The 13,679-nt window shown below is 45.2% G+C and overlaps 1 protein-coding gene across 6 annotated transcripts in view; it reads right to left on the reverse strand.

The window, feature by feature from the left end:
* The window catches only part of INPP5B (inositol polyphosphate-5-phosphatase B), a 54,766-nt gene that overhangs the window by 25,943 nt on the left and 15,144 nt on the right, over window positions 1-13,679 (reverse strand). For all 6 annotated transcript variants that reach the window (XM_086394242.1, XM_086394243.1, XM_086394244.1 and 3 more), the window contains one exon: window positions 549-645. In XM_086394242.1, the coding sequence (XP_086250368.1) occupies window positions 549-645 (97 nt within the window). The remainder of the gene's footprint in view (window positions 1-548; window positions 646-13,679) is intronic.

Below are 13,679 nucleotides of genomic sequence, written 5' to 3' on the forward strand. Positions count from 1 at the left end.
TACTGTCTCAGCCAGCTGGGAAGCCAGACACATGGCAGCTTTTATCTTGACCAGATGATTCCAGCTATGGTCAGTAGGGGGAACTGGAGTATACACTAAATATAATGGCATTAGAAAAAAGAAAAGAGTAAATAAAAACGAGGGGAAAAGAAGTATCTTCAGAGTGAAGAAACTTCTAAAAAACGAGGAGGAGAAATCAAATGTTTCTAATCTGCATTTCCAAGGTAGGCTTAGACTTCAGTTTCGAACCCTAGGTCTGCCGCCTGCTAGCTCTGGGTCGTAGGTGAGTTATGTAACATCTCTTCTTCACCTGTTTCCCTACTTGTGAAACAGAGCAAATAATGGTACCTACCTCTTAGGTTAAGGGAAGATAATCCGTGTAAGTGTATGATGTATGGCACATTACACAGTAAATGCTCAATAAAAGTCTAACATGTCCGAGGCCACCGACTGTGGGACAACATACATTACGCACAGTAGTGGCCTCAGCTCTTCAGTGAGGAAAACCGCGGCCCCAAGAGGCACAAGTGAAGGGAGAGCTGTGTTACCTTGAGAGCGAGTTTTCTGGTTTATTCTGACCCCAGGAGCTTTGGTCCACAGGCAAGCCCTTCCCATTTGGTCTCAGCTCGTCAGAGGAAGAACCACCTGTGGGGAGAGGGAAGGAACGAAAACACATACATGCTTTCATATGGGGTCCCCAACCTCTGGGGTCTAATGCCTGATGACTGAAGTGGAGCTGATGTAATGATAATAGAAATAAAGTGCACAATAAATGCAATGCACTTGCCTCATCAGGGGGTGGGGAGAAACCACCTCCCCACCCCCGGCCCTTGGAAAAACTGTCTTCCATGAAATTGGTCCCTGGTGCCAAAAGGTTAGGGACTGCTGCTCTACCATGCAGACCACAGCTGCTCAAACTTCGGTCTGGGAATGACTGGTGCTTTACATATTGCTTGAAGGCACAGGCAAGGCCTACCAGTGTCTGTATGAAGCTCCCACAGAGCAGGGCCAGGACGGGGGCGGGGGGTGGGCACGGTGGTGGCGGGAGGTATTTCATCCAGATGTCTTTACTGCTGAAAACACAACTCTCCCGACTAGTCTGACCCGCTTTTCTTGGAGATGGAATGCATTACAGAAGGAACAAAGCTAAGAAATCTGCAGACCTAAGTTGTATCATCAGCTCTGCTGTTTTTTAATCTTTTGACTTTGGGCAACCATCTAATGTCCCCTGATCTCAGTAATCTGACCTGTCCTGCCTTCCTCACAGGTTTATTGTGGGGATCAAATAGCTGGCGTGTGAGTAAGCACTTTGAAAGCCACACAATATATCATGAAATATAATGTAGTGACGTTATTACCATTTACTGTGAGTGAGACTTCAGCTTCAAGGACAGAGAAGGCAAGGGTGAGAGAAGTAAAACCGGGAGGGCCTAAGTGCTCTAGAACATGAGTAGTCCCTGTCATTGTCAACAAACTGCCCTGAAAACCAAGGAGCCCGAGGACTTGCAACAAAGAAATATTTTGGGAAAGCTATCAAACCAAGAGAAACCAGAAAAGGAAAATTCATCTGCCAATTTCTTGCTTCTTTGTTCCTTAAAAGCCAGATTCCTTGTCAACAGGGAACTGCATGAAGAGGCCATAGAGAGATGCTGCTTCGATACACAAGGTACATGGAGCACTGTGGGCGTGAAGCATCACTAAGGAATTCTGCTCTGAAGACTATTACTAAACATGGATTTGTCAACCATGCATTCACAGCAATGGGAGGAAAAAAAAACAACTTTGGAGTTGAGAAAGAAAACACAGTCATTCGCAACATGAAAATAATTACATTTCAATGCCTCTAATCAATCACCAAGGGCTTTCAATTCTGCTTCCTAAATTGCATCTCAAGTCAATATATTCTCCAATATCTCTCTACTAGTTTAGGTTACCAACAATTCCTTGGAACTAGCTGAGAGAGACCTCAATTAATCTCCCTGCCTCCTCTCTCACCCCACCCTCTCTAATCTAATCTCCACACTGTGGCCAGAGGATTTTTTGAAAATCTGATAATATAACACCTTTAAAAAGCTCCCCATTGGATAAATCCAAACCCCTTAACACAGCTGCCAAGTGTCTTCTCAGTCTGGCTCCTGCCCACCTCTCCAGCCATATCGCTCACCACAGCCCCCTAGCTCCTTGAAAGCTGTAGTCCCAGTATACTAAAGTTACTGCAGTTATACAACGATCCCATAGGAAGCAGACTTCCTTCTTCCTCACTCTGCTTTACACGGCTGACTCCTACTCATCCTGGGGCCAGGAGCTAGCAAACAACCTTTTCTGTAAATAGCCAGAGGGTTAATGTCCTGGCTGCAGGCCTCACAGTCTCTGCCACTGTTCAACTCTGCCATTAGAGTGTTAAAGCAGCTATAAGCATGGCAGTATTCCAATAAAACTTTATGGTCACTGAAGTTTACATACTGCATTATTTGCACATGTCGCAAAATATTAGTTTCTTTTAGTTCTTTTCAAACATTTAAAAATGTAGAAACTATTCTTAGTTCATGGGCTGTATCCCAAAGCAGGCAGCAGGCAGCTCTGGCCCAGGGGACTGTAGTTAGCCAACCCCTGGTGTACGGCACATCTTAGAGGCCATTTCTTCTAAGAAGCCTTCTCCAACTCCTCCCAGACCGGTTCAGATGCTCTGACAGGGATGTTCCCATAGCTCCCTGTACTTCTCCTGTCATAGCCCTGATGGCTGTGTGTCATCTCCCCATTAGCCTGTAAGCTTCCAGAGGACAAGACTGTGCTTAGTACTAATCTCATTTGATATCAAATCTTATATATATGTATTCATTTTTTTTCAATTGGATGCTATTCCCATTAAAATGTAAGCTGTATGAGATAAGGACTTTGCCATCTTTATGCTACTTTCCAGGGACTTGGAGCAGTAAAGGTACTCAACGTATTAAATGTAAGCATTAGGAAACTTAAGTTGAAGTCTAGCTCCACCATCATCTTTCTGTGTTACTTCCTCTCTTTGGGTCTACTTCATCTATAAAGTTAAAAAAAAAGAAAAACTCATAGAGCTTCATGACATGCAAAGGCAAACTTAAGAATGACACTTAGGCTCTTTCTGCATGTCAGTGCTTTCTGAGGACTCCGTCAGGCTATCTTTCAGGGAACAAGTGGTTTGTCCCTGTGGACTCTACTTCCATCCAGAGCAGGCAGTGTACAGACTGGGGAACCACCTTGCTGACCTGTATCTTGTCGATCCCTCCACCCAATATCCCTCTCAGGACTCAGTCCAGCAAGAACTGGAACGTCACCATTCATGACTTCATGTATGGAAACTTTAAGGCACCGTTGGGGGAATTTCCAGCCACAGGGCAGCCTTCTCGGAATCTCTTCTCTCCTGAATCTGGCACGGAAGTCGGCTGTCAGCAGCTCTTTACCAAGTTCACCATCACACAGCCCATGGTTCCCTCTCTGGCCACAGCTTCCTGCCCTTCCTCTTCTCCTGCTTCCCTACTCCCTCTCTGCTCTTTTTCCAACCTCAGACCTCCAATCCCTTGTCACTCAACCTAACAGATGACATCTGGATTGTTTTCCTCTTTCCATGTTCCCAAAGTCCTATAAATCCTCTCTCCTAAATATTTTTATACCCGACCGTCTCCCCATCCCTACTGCCATGCCTTAGTTTAGGCCCTTAATATGCCTGGAAAGCACACTCAGTGATTTCCCTGCCGCCATTCTCATCCCCTCCAGTGGATTCTGCCAGCTGCTAGAAGAAAATGCAAGTCTGAGCAGGTCTTTATTAAGCAGGGCTTAATAACTTCTAACACCTTCGTAACAAAACCCAAAGCTCTAAGTACTACATACAAGAACCTTTATAATTAGCCCCAGACTAACTCTCCAGACCCATCTTCCACACCCCCTGACTCAAACCATTCCTTTCGGGACTTCCCTCGTGGTCTAGCGGTTAAAATCCATTCATCAATGCAGGGGACACAGGTTCAGTCTCTGGTCTGGGAAGATTCTACATGCTGTGAGGCAACAAGGCCCATGTGCCACAACTACAGAAGCCTGTGTGCCTAGAGCCTGCGCTCTGCAACAAGAGAAGCCACTGCAGTGAGAAGCCCGTGCACTTACAAGGAAGTTACATCTGCTCGCCTCAACTAGAAAAAGCCTGTGCTCAGCAACAGAGATGCAGCACAACCATAAATAAACAAATAATTCTTAAAAAAAGATTTGTGAATAAACAGAGATTTTAAAACAAACACTTCTTTCTCACCCCAGTAATCCAGTCACACCAAAACCATTTACCTTTTTAAGGGTAACCCAGTGGTTAGGACTCTGCGCTTTCACTGCCGAGGGTGGTGGGTGACATTTATCGTTTTAAATGTTGCCTCCAACCCACCCCTGATCCTTGGTATAGCTTAACCACCCCTCAAACACACCTTCATGTGAAGGGGAAGTCCCTCAGTCGTGTCCGACTCAGTGACCCCGTGGACTGTACCCCATCAGGCTTCTCCGTCCATGGGATTCTCTAGGCAAGAATACTGGAGTGGATTACCATTTCCTTCTCCAGGGGATCTTCCTGACCCAGGGATCGAACCCGGGTCTCCCGCATTGGAGGCAGACGCTTTAACCTCTGAGCCACCAGGGAAGCCCATCACACCTTCATGTGGCAAACTTCAAACTCAGCTCAGGAGTTATCTCCTTTGAAAAGCCCTCTGGGGCCCTCTCCTCCTTACATATCTAGTGCTCACCTCTAAGGCATTTATTTATCACAAAAGAATTGTAACCACCTTTAACTCTTTTCATCCATCTTTTTTCTTTAGCTAGATCTCCGCTTCTGGGAGAGAGGGCAATGGCACCCCACTCCAGTACTCTTGCCTGGAAAATCCACTGGACGGAGGAGCATAGTAGGCTGCAGTCCATGGGGTTGTAAAGAGTCAGACATGACTGAGCGACTTCACTTTCACTTTCATGCACTGGAGAAGGAAATAGCAACCCACTTCAGTGTTCTTGCCTGGAGAATCCCAGAGACGGCAGAGCCTGGTGGGCTGCCATCTATGGGGTCACACAGAGTCAGACACGACTGAAGCGGCTTAGCAGCAGCAAAAGCAGCAGCTTCTGGGAGCAGGGACTGATGTTTTTCCTCCGTGGCCCCGAGCCTACCATGCATGCATGCTATGCATGCTAAGTCACTTTAGTAATGTCTTTGTGACCCCATGGAATGCAGCCTGCCAAGCTCCTCTGTCCATGAGATTTCCCAGGCAAGAATACTGGAGTGGGTTGCCATTTCCTTCTCCAGGAGATCTTCCAGACCTGGGGACTGAACCCTCTTATGCTGCATCTGGGACACCCCTATCCCGGCCTGCCACAACATATGAAATGTACCAGGCAGTCAGTAAATACTGAACAAACAGCCACAGGGCAAGGGTTAAGATCAAAGTAATTTCTGGGTGTTTTTTTTCTGAGTGCTTTCTGATGGTCCTTTCATACCTACAATTGAAACCCTGTCCAAGTAAGAACCTCCTAGTAGGTAAATCAAGAGATAACTGCAGCTTGACCTAGATGTGCAGAACTACCATTTTTCATGTGAATTCTGTGCACTGCTCATATTACAGACACTACACCCCTCTCACACGCCTGCCTAAATAGCTAACACTGCTCCTGGGGGCACCTTTTTTGGCCCAACCAGCAGTATCAGTTCAGTGCAGTCACTCAGTCTGTCTGACTCTTTGCAACCCCATGGACTGCAGCACACCAGGCTTCCCTGTCCATCACCAACACCCGGAACTTACTCAAACTCATGTCCACTGAGTCAGTGACGCCATCCAACCATCTCATCCTCTGTCGTCCCCTTCTCCTCCCATCTTTAACCTTTCCCAGCACCAGGGTCTTTTCTAGTGAGTCAGTTCTTCACATCAGGTGGCCAAAGTATTGGAACTTCAGCTTCAGCATCAGTCCTTCCAATGAATATTCAGGACTGATGTCCTTTAGGATGGACTGATTGGATCTCCTTGCAGCCCAAGGGACTCTCAAGAGTCTTCTCCAACATCACAGTTCAAAAGCATCAGTTCTTCAGTGCTCAGCTTTCTTTATGGTCCAACTGTCACATCCATACGTGACTACTGGAAAAACCATAGCTTTGACTATATAAACCTTTGTTAGCAAAGTAATGTCTCTGCTTTTTAATCAGCTGTCTAGGTCAGTCATAGCTTTTCTTCCAAGGAACAAGCGTCTTTTAATTTCAAGGCTGCAGTCACCATCTGCAGTGATTTTGGAGCCCCCCCAAAATAAAGTCTCTCACTGTTTCCATCGTTTCCCCATCTATTTGCCATGAAGTGACTGGACTGGATGCCATGATCTTAGTTTTCTGAATGCTGAGCTTTAAGCCAACTTTTTTACAATCCTCGTTCACTTTCATCAAGAGACTCTTTAGCTTCATCACTCACCTAGAGCCAGACATCCTGGAATGTGAAGTCAAGTGGGCCTTAGGAAGCACCACTAAGAACAAACTAGTGGAGGTGATGGAATTCCAGTTGAGCTATTTCAAATCCTGAAAGAGGATGCTGTGAAAGTGCTGCAGTCAAAATGCCAGCAAATTTGGAAAACTCAGCAGTGGCCACAGGACTGGAAAAGGTCAGTTTTCATTCCAATTCCAAAGAAAGGCAATGCCAAAGAATGTTCAAACTACTGCACAATTGCACTCATCTCACAGGCTAGCAAAGTAATGCTCAAAATTCTCCAAGCCAGGCTTCAACAGTACGTGAACCGTGAACTTTCAGATGTTCAAGCTGGATTTAGAAAAGGCAGAGGAACCGGAGATCAAATTGCCAACATCTACTGGATCATCGAAAAAGCAAGAGAGTTCCAGAAAAACATCTGCTTTATTGACTATGCCAAAGCCTTTGACTGTGTGGGTCACAACAAACTATGGAAAATTCTTAAAGCAGCAGTATAACCTAATACAGATCCACAGTCCCTTATCTGAAACCCTTGGGGCCAAGTGTATCTTGGAATTCAAAATTTGGGGATTTTAGAAAGGTAACACATAATCTGTGTTGTACGTTATACAGCACCCAGCAGAGTCAAGGGAACATCCAGAAATCAATCGCTTCAGTATCTCCTTAGTGCAACTTATGAGTAGTAATGCTTAGTGGGATAAATAAAGCCTATAAATAGTTTCCTGGCAGTTCAGACAAGTCTTAATTGCCAAATTGAGCTTGGGCCAAACTTAGGGAAAAAAATTTTTTTTCCCATCTTCAGAGCTTTTAGGACTTCAGAAATGCTGATAAAGGATTAAGGGTGGTAGTTAAGAGCATGGCCTACATGCATCAGAAAAGACTGGAACATGTCTCTGTACATATATACCACGCTTATAAATATACATATATATGTATTTATTTAGACGCACACATACCCATGGGAAAGTCTGAAAAGCATACACTGAAGGTCAATAGTAGTTATTTCTCAATGGTAATTTTTTTTTTCTTTTTGCTTATAGGTACTTTCAAAGTTAGATAAAATAAGAAGTATTTTTTTGGTATACACACACACACACACACACACACACACACGGGCTTCCCTTGAATCCATCCGCAATGCGGGAGACCTGGGTTCAATCCCTGGGTTGGAAAGATCCTCTGGAGAAGGGAAAGGCTACCCACTCCAGTACTCTGGCCTGGAGAACCCCATGGACTGTACACCATGGGGTTGTAAAGGGTCAGACACGACTGAGGGACTGACTTTCACTTCACTTCATACTATAAATATATAAGTACTATATATATACATCGGGGAGTATGAAATGGCTACCCACTCCAGTATTCTTGCCTGGAAGGTCCCACAGACAGAGGAACCTGGCAGGATACAGTCCATAGGGTTGCATAGAATTGGACACAGCTGAGTACACACACACAAACATGTTCAGTTCAGTTGCTCAGCCGTGTCTGACTCTCTGTGACCCCATGGACTGTATGTAGCCCTCCAGGCTCCTCTGTCTGTGGGATTTTGCAGGCATGAATACTGGACTGGGTTGCCACTTCCTTCTCCAGGGGATCATCCCCACCTAGGGATCAAACCCACATCTCTTACCTCACCTGCGTTAGCCAACAGGCTCTTTACCACTAGCGCCACCCGGGAAGTATGTACGTACATCAGCACAGGTCAGTTCAGTCGCTCAGTCGTGTTCGACTCTTTGCAACCCCATGGACTGCAGTGCGCCAGGCTTTCCTGTACGTCACCAACTCCTGGAGCTTGCTCAAACTCATGTCTGAGTCGGTGATGCCACCCAGCTATCTCATGCTCTGTCATCCCCTTCTCCTCCTGCCTTCAATCTTTCCCAGCAACAGGGTCTTTTCCAATGAGTCAGTTCTTTGCATCAGGTAGCCAGTGATTGATTTCTGTATTGGAGCTTCAGCTTCAGCATCAGTCCTTCCAATGAATATTAAGGACTGATTTCCCTTAGGATAGACTGGTTGGATCTCCTTGCAGTCCAACAGACTCTCAAGAGTCTTCTCCAATACCACAGTTCAAAAGCATCAATTTTTCAGTGCTCACCTTTCTTTATTGTCCAACTCTCACATTCATACATGACTGCTGGAAAAACCATAGCTTTGACTAGACAGCTTTGTCGGCAAAGTAATGTCTCTGCTTTTTAATATGCTGTCTAGGCTTTTCTTGCAAGGAGCAAGCATCTTTTAATTTCATGGCTGCAGTTACAATCTGCAGTGATTTTGGAGCCCAAAAAAAAAATAACGTCTCTCATTGTTTCCCTTGTTTCCCCATCTAGGATGGGACCGGATACCATGATCTTAGTTTTTTGAAAGTTGAGTTTTAAGCCAGCTTTTTCACTCTCCTCTTTCACTTTCATCAAGAGGCTCTTCAGTTCCTCTTCGCTTTCTGCCATAAGGGTGGTGTCATCTGTATATCTGAGGTTACTAATATTTCTCCTGGCAATTTTGATTCTAGCTTGTGCTTCATCCACCCTGGCATTTCACACGATGTACTCTGCATATAAGTTAAATAAGCAGGGTAACGATATACAAGCTTGATGAACTCCTTTCCTGATTTGGAACCAGTTCATTGTTCCATGTCTGGTTCAAACTGTTGCTTCTTGACCTGCATACAGATGTCTCAGGAGGCAGGTAAGGTGGTCTGGTATTCCCATCTCTTTAAGAATTTTCCACAGTTTGTTGCGATCCACACAGTCAAAGGTTTTGGCCTTTGTACATAGCATGTACATATATGTACAAAGCACTATATATATATATATATGTACATACACACACACACACACACACACACACACACATAAAGAGAGAGAGGCTTTGGAGTCAGACTTGGTTCCATTTCTGGCCCTGCTACTTACTAGCTCTATGACCTTGAAGAAGTTATCTCACTTCTCTAAGCTTCTGCTTCCTGAACTGAACAAAGATAACAGTATCTGCCTATGACTGCTTCCTATGGTTAATCGAAGCTACCCCTCACTGCATGACCAGAGGGGCTCTAGAAGTCAAACCAGCAAATTCAAATCAAAATTCAAGTACTCTATTTCTTTTGAGAATTGCCCAAAAGGCAGCTACAATATTTCTTATTTCAATTGCTCCTCTTGCCCTGGTTTCCCCCTGCATGTCCCCCAGTTTTTCACAGGTTTTCCCAAGATCCAGACCAGTGCAATCCAACAGATGATGGAAATGCTCTATAACTGCACCGCCCAAAAGAGTAGCTACTAGCTACACTTGAACAGTTAAAATGAGAAACTGAACTGTTAATTTTAAATCCCTAAATTTAAATAGCCACATGTGACTAGGGACTACCACATTGGCCACTTCAGTTCTAGATCTGGCTCTTCTCTTCTCTGAGAATCATTGGCCATCACAGTCAGTTCCAAACAGAGCTACCCAGCTGTGCCTGGCAACAGGCCCTCTGCTGCTCACGTCTCCGCACACTGGTGGGTCCCAGGTAAAGCTGAGCTTTGACTTCTGGACTTCCGCTGGGCTCTCCCTTCTGTCACAGCCCCATCATTTCCCCTTCAGCCTGGTTTGCCAACCCGCCCTTCGCTCACCACTCTCCTTGGGCCACCAGGGCTGGTCAGCCACCCGCCTCTTCATTCTCACCGCTGCCTTCCTCCAGGCCTCCTCCCCTCACCTGTTACATCAAAAGCCTCCCAACGAGAGAGCTTCCTGCTTCTCCTGACGCGATCTGCCAGTTTTATCTCTGGACTTGGCCAGGTTAAAATCTGATTTCATCTCTCCCTGCTCTAAAACTTCCAGTATTACACCACTGCCTGCAGGTGAAGGTCCAAAGCTGGTTGCACTGGCACAGGAGAGGCCCTTTGCAAACTGGTCCTGCGCTCTCTCCCCATCTGCCACCTGGAGACAGCCGATTTAATAAACAGACAGGTTCCCCGTGCACGTCGCCCTCACTCTGACTTCTGGACCCCTCTCCTCAAAGTCCAGCCTCAACTCCTCCACCACCAAGCTCTCCACGACCACACTAGCCCTCGGCAGTCATTTCTCTCAATTCTGAAGGCCTTCCAGTCTGTATGACTTGTCTAGCATTTTAAGGGTCATTTGAGTGTTTCTGGAAAAGCCATGGGGCTTTGGAATAAAATGACCTGGCCATTTTACCGGCTGCATCCATAACCTCACAGGAAACCTCAAGCAAACTACTTCATTTGTTTCCTCATTTGTAAAATGATGATAACACCACTACACTTGGAGAGAGGCCAAAAGAATAAACAAATGAAATTCTAAACAGGTCAAGAACCTCGCACCATGCCAGGTACACAGCACATACGCAGGGATGGTTAGTTCTCTTCCCTCTGCCTTGCCGCTCCTCATCCCCCTCGGCCTTGACAATGACGATGCTCATTTACCGAGTCCCCTCTAATATGAGTAGCTAGGCTTGCACTACATGCTTCATGTGTTATTTCTGATTATTGGCCTCATTTTACAAATAAGGATACTGAGGTCCAGAAAGGGAGCAGACATGCCCAGCGACACAGAGCTAGCCCAGGAAACAGCACCGTTGACATTAACAGTCAGAACTCCACAGCCTCCCTTTTGCCAACATGAGCACAACATCTTCAATGAAACTATGAACTCTTAGGAGTAAGTACTACATGGAGAGAAGGATTAAGTCGGTCTGGATAACAAAGCAAAAGTACCACCCTGGTCTGCACAGGCTGTGTGTGTGTATGGCTGTCACTAGTGGGTGACAATCATATCCTGCCCCTTTCTGAGCATCTACTAGATAAGTCTAGGAGGTGGTGTCCCTATCTCCTCAGTCACCGGCCCTGGCATTCCATTTCCAGCACACTTGAAGACCCTGCAAAACCATGTGAGCAAATTACTCGGCAGTTCCCATAGGCAGGATTAACGCTTCTTGATGCTGGGTACACACCACCAGGGGGCCGTCCCACGGCCTCTCTGAGTCTAAGACAAGGCAACACACACTAGCAAGAGATTCATTCACTTTACAAGGAATCAGAGCCATCCCGACCTAATTACCCAGACCCAAAGTCAGACTGTGTTAACAATGACAATGATAGTAATATCACCATGAATAATATTAATCGCAAATACTTAAGGCTTACTGCATGTCAGGCATGGTTTTAACCTCCGTATGTATACTTAATCTTCACAACTCCTCCATGAGGTAGATGGCATTATTATCTCCACTGTACAGACTGAGATAAACACAGAGAGGGTAAGTAACCTGCCCAAGAACATACAGCTAATAAACAGTACAGCCAGGATTCAAACCCAGGGAATATGGGTCAAGAGTCTGTGCAGTTAATCAAAAACTATTCTATCAGAAAAGGTGACATGCAGAAAGCATTTCTGGCAGAGGAAATAATTCCAGTGCAGAGACATGGCATCATGATATGCTCAGAAATAAGTCATAACAAGTAGTATAAATAAGTAGACATGCAAGGTTTTGTTTGAGAAGCATCACGGGATACAAAAGAAGAGTGTTAGGGTTAGGGCTCAAGCATTAGATTCAAACAGATGACCTGAATTCTATTCTCACAGTCACTTACCCTCTCTGAGCCTTAGTCTCTCCATGTGAAAAATGGACATCCTCTTACAGAACTTTTCTGTGCACTGGGTAAGGCCCATAGTGTTTACTAAATGTTAACTGCCAGTGATAATAACAGTTATAATAGTAATCGATTTTTATGTATAACTATAATTTTATTGTTTTAATTTATTAGGAATAGGTTTTTATTATATGTATTAAGGCCAAACTGTAAGACTTTGAATGCCATGTGGAGTTTGGATTTGACTCTTATGACCAAAGGGAACGAAATACATAGCACACACAGGGCAGAGAACTCTTGAGAGAAACCCATAGCCCAGGGCACCCAGCATTATCCTATTCCAACATGGCAACCAACCCAAACAGTTCTGTTACTTTTTTGAAAATCAAATAGCCATGCTTCTTAGTCCTTTCCTTCCTTTCTGTCTTCCTTCCTTTAAAAAAAAAAAAAACATTTCCCACTATCTCATGGCTTTAGAAAAAAGCACCAGACTTTAACAATTCACGTAAGCAGAGGCATCTCTAAAAACACATCCCAGGCCCCACAAACCTGTAAGCCCTGGTCTCAAAATCCAATTTGCCCCCTGTGCAAATCCAACTTGAGCTCTTGTTGTTGTTTAGTCACTCAGTTGTGTCCGACTCTTTGAGGCCCCATGGACTGTAGCCCACCAGGCTCCTCCGTCCATGAGATTTCCCAGGCAAGAATACTGCAGTGAGTTGCCTTCTCCTTCTCCAGGGGATCTTCCTGATCCAGGCATAGAACCTGCATCTCCTACACTGGCAGGTGGATTCTTTACCCCTGAGTCACCAGGGAAGCCCCCAATTTAGGTTAGCAAGGACTAAATAAACATCACTAGCTTAGCTTCTGAGCAAAGACTACAACCGTGCAATTACTTTTCAGCCACAGGTTATAATGGTCACAGGCTACTGGAGAGATGACTTGACTTTTTCCTCCAGGCTCTCTCTTTGCTGGCCTTCTGTGAACTGTCTGTGGTCTGGTGATAAAACCGAAAGAGAAGTGGGCAAAAGCAAACCAGGAAGGGGTTGAGGGGTGGAAAGAAGTGCAGAACCCGCTTAAAGAGGAAGGGGGCAGGCATCCTTCAGGCAACAAAGCACTGGAGCTGGAACGGTTCAGGTCTCAAAGACAACAGACATTTTTTGAGCACCTACTGATATACAAGGCATTGGGCTGGCATTCGGGGAGGAGACAGGATGCAAAATGCTAAGAGTAGCACGTTCGAGCTTGTACAAATGCAGATGAATGAACAGCCAACGAAGATGAAAAAACACAGAAATAATAAGCAATCAGGTCTGAAGTAAGAGGAAATGAAGGTGAGTTGGGGACGATAAGGCTCAACAGAGGGGCTGAGGCCAGGCCTGCAGGACTTAGGTGTCCCACTAAAGAATCTGAACTTTATTCTGCAGGCTACAGGGAGTGATGCAGCATTCAAGTTCACAAACAAAACAGCAGGGCGTGATAAAAGTTACCCTCTTCAGCAATACGTGAACCGTGAAATTCCAGATGTTCAAGCTGGTTTTAGAAAAGGCAGAGGAACCAGAGATCAAATTGCCAACATCTGCTGGATCATTGAAAACGCAAGAGAGTTCCAGAAAAACATCTATTTCTGCTTTATTGA

Source organism: Bos grunniens, chromosome 3 (assembly GCF_055505025.1).
Source record: "Bos grunniens cultivar Pamir isolate PY7600 chromosome 3, Bosgru_T2T1.0, whole genome shotgun sequence".
In the NCBI taxonomy this organism is placed as follows: domain Eukaryota; kingdom Metazoa; phylum Chordata; class Mammalia; order Artiodactyla; family Bovidae; genus Bos; species Bos grunniens.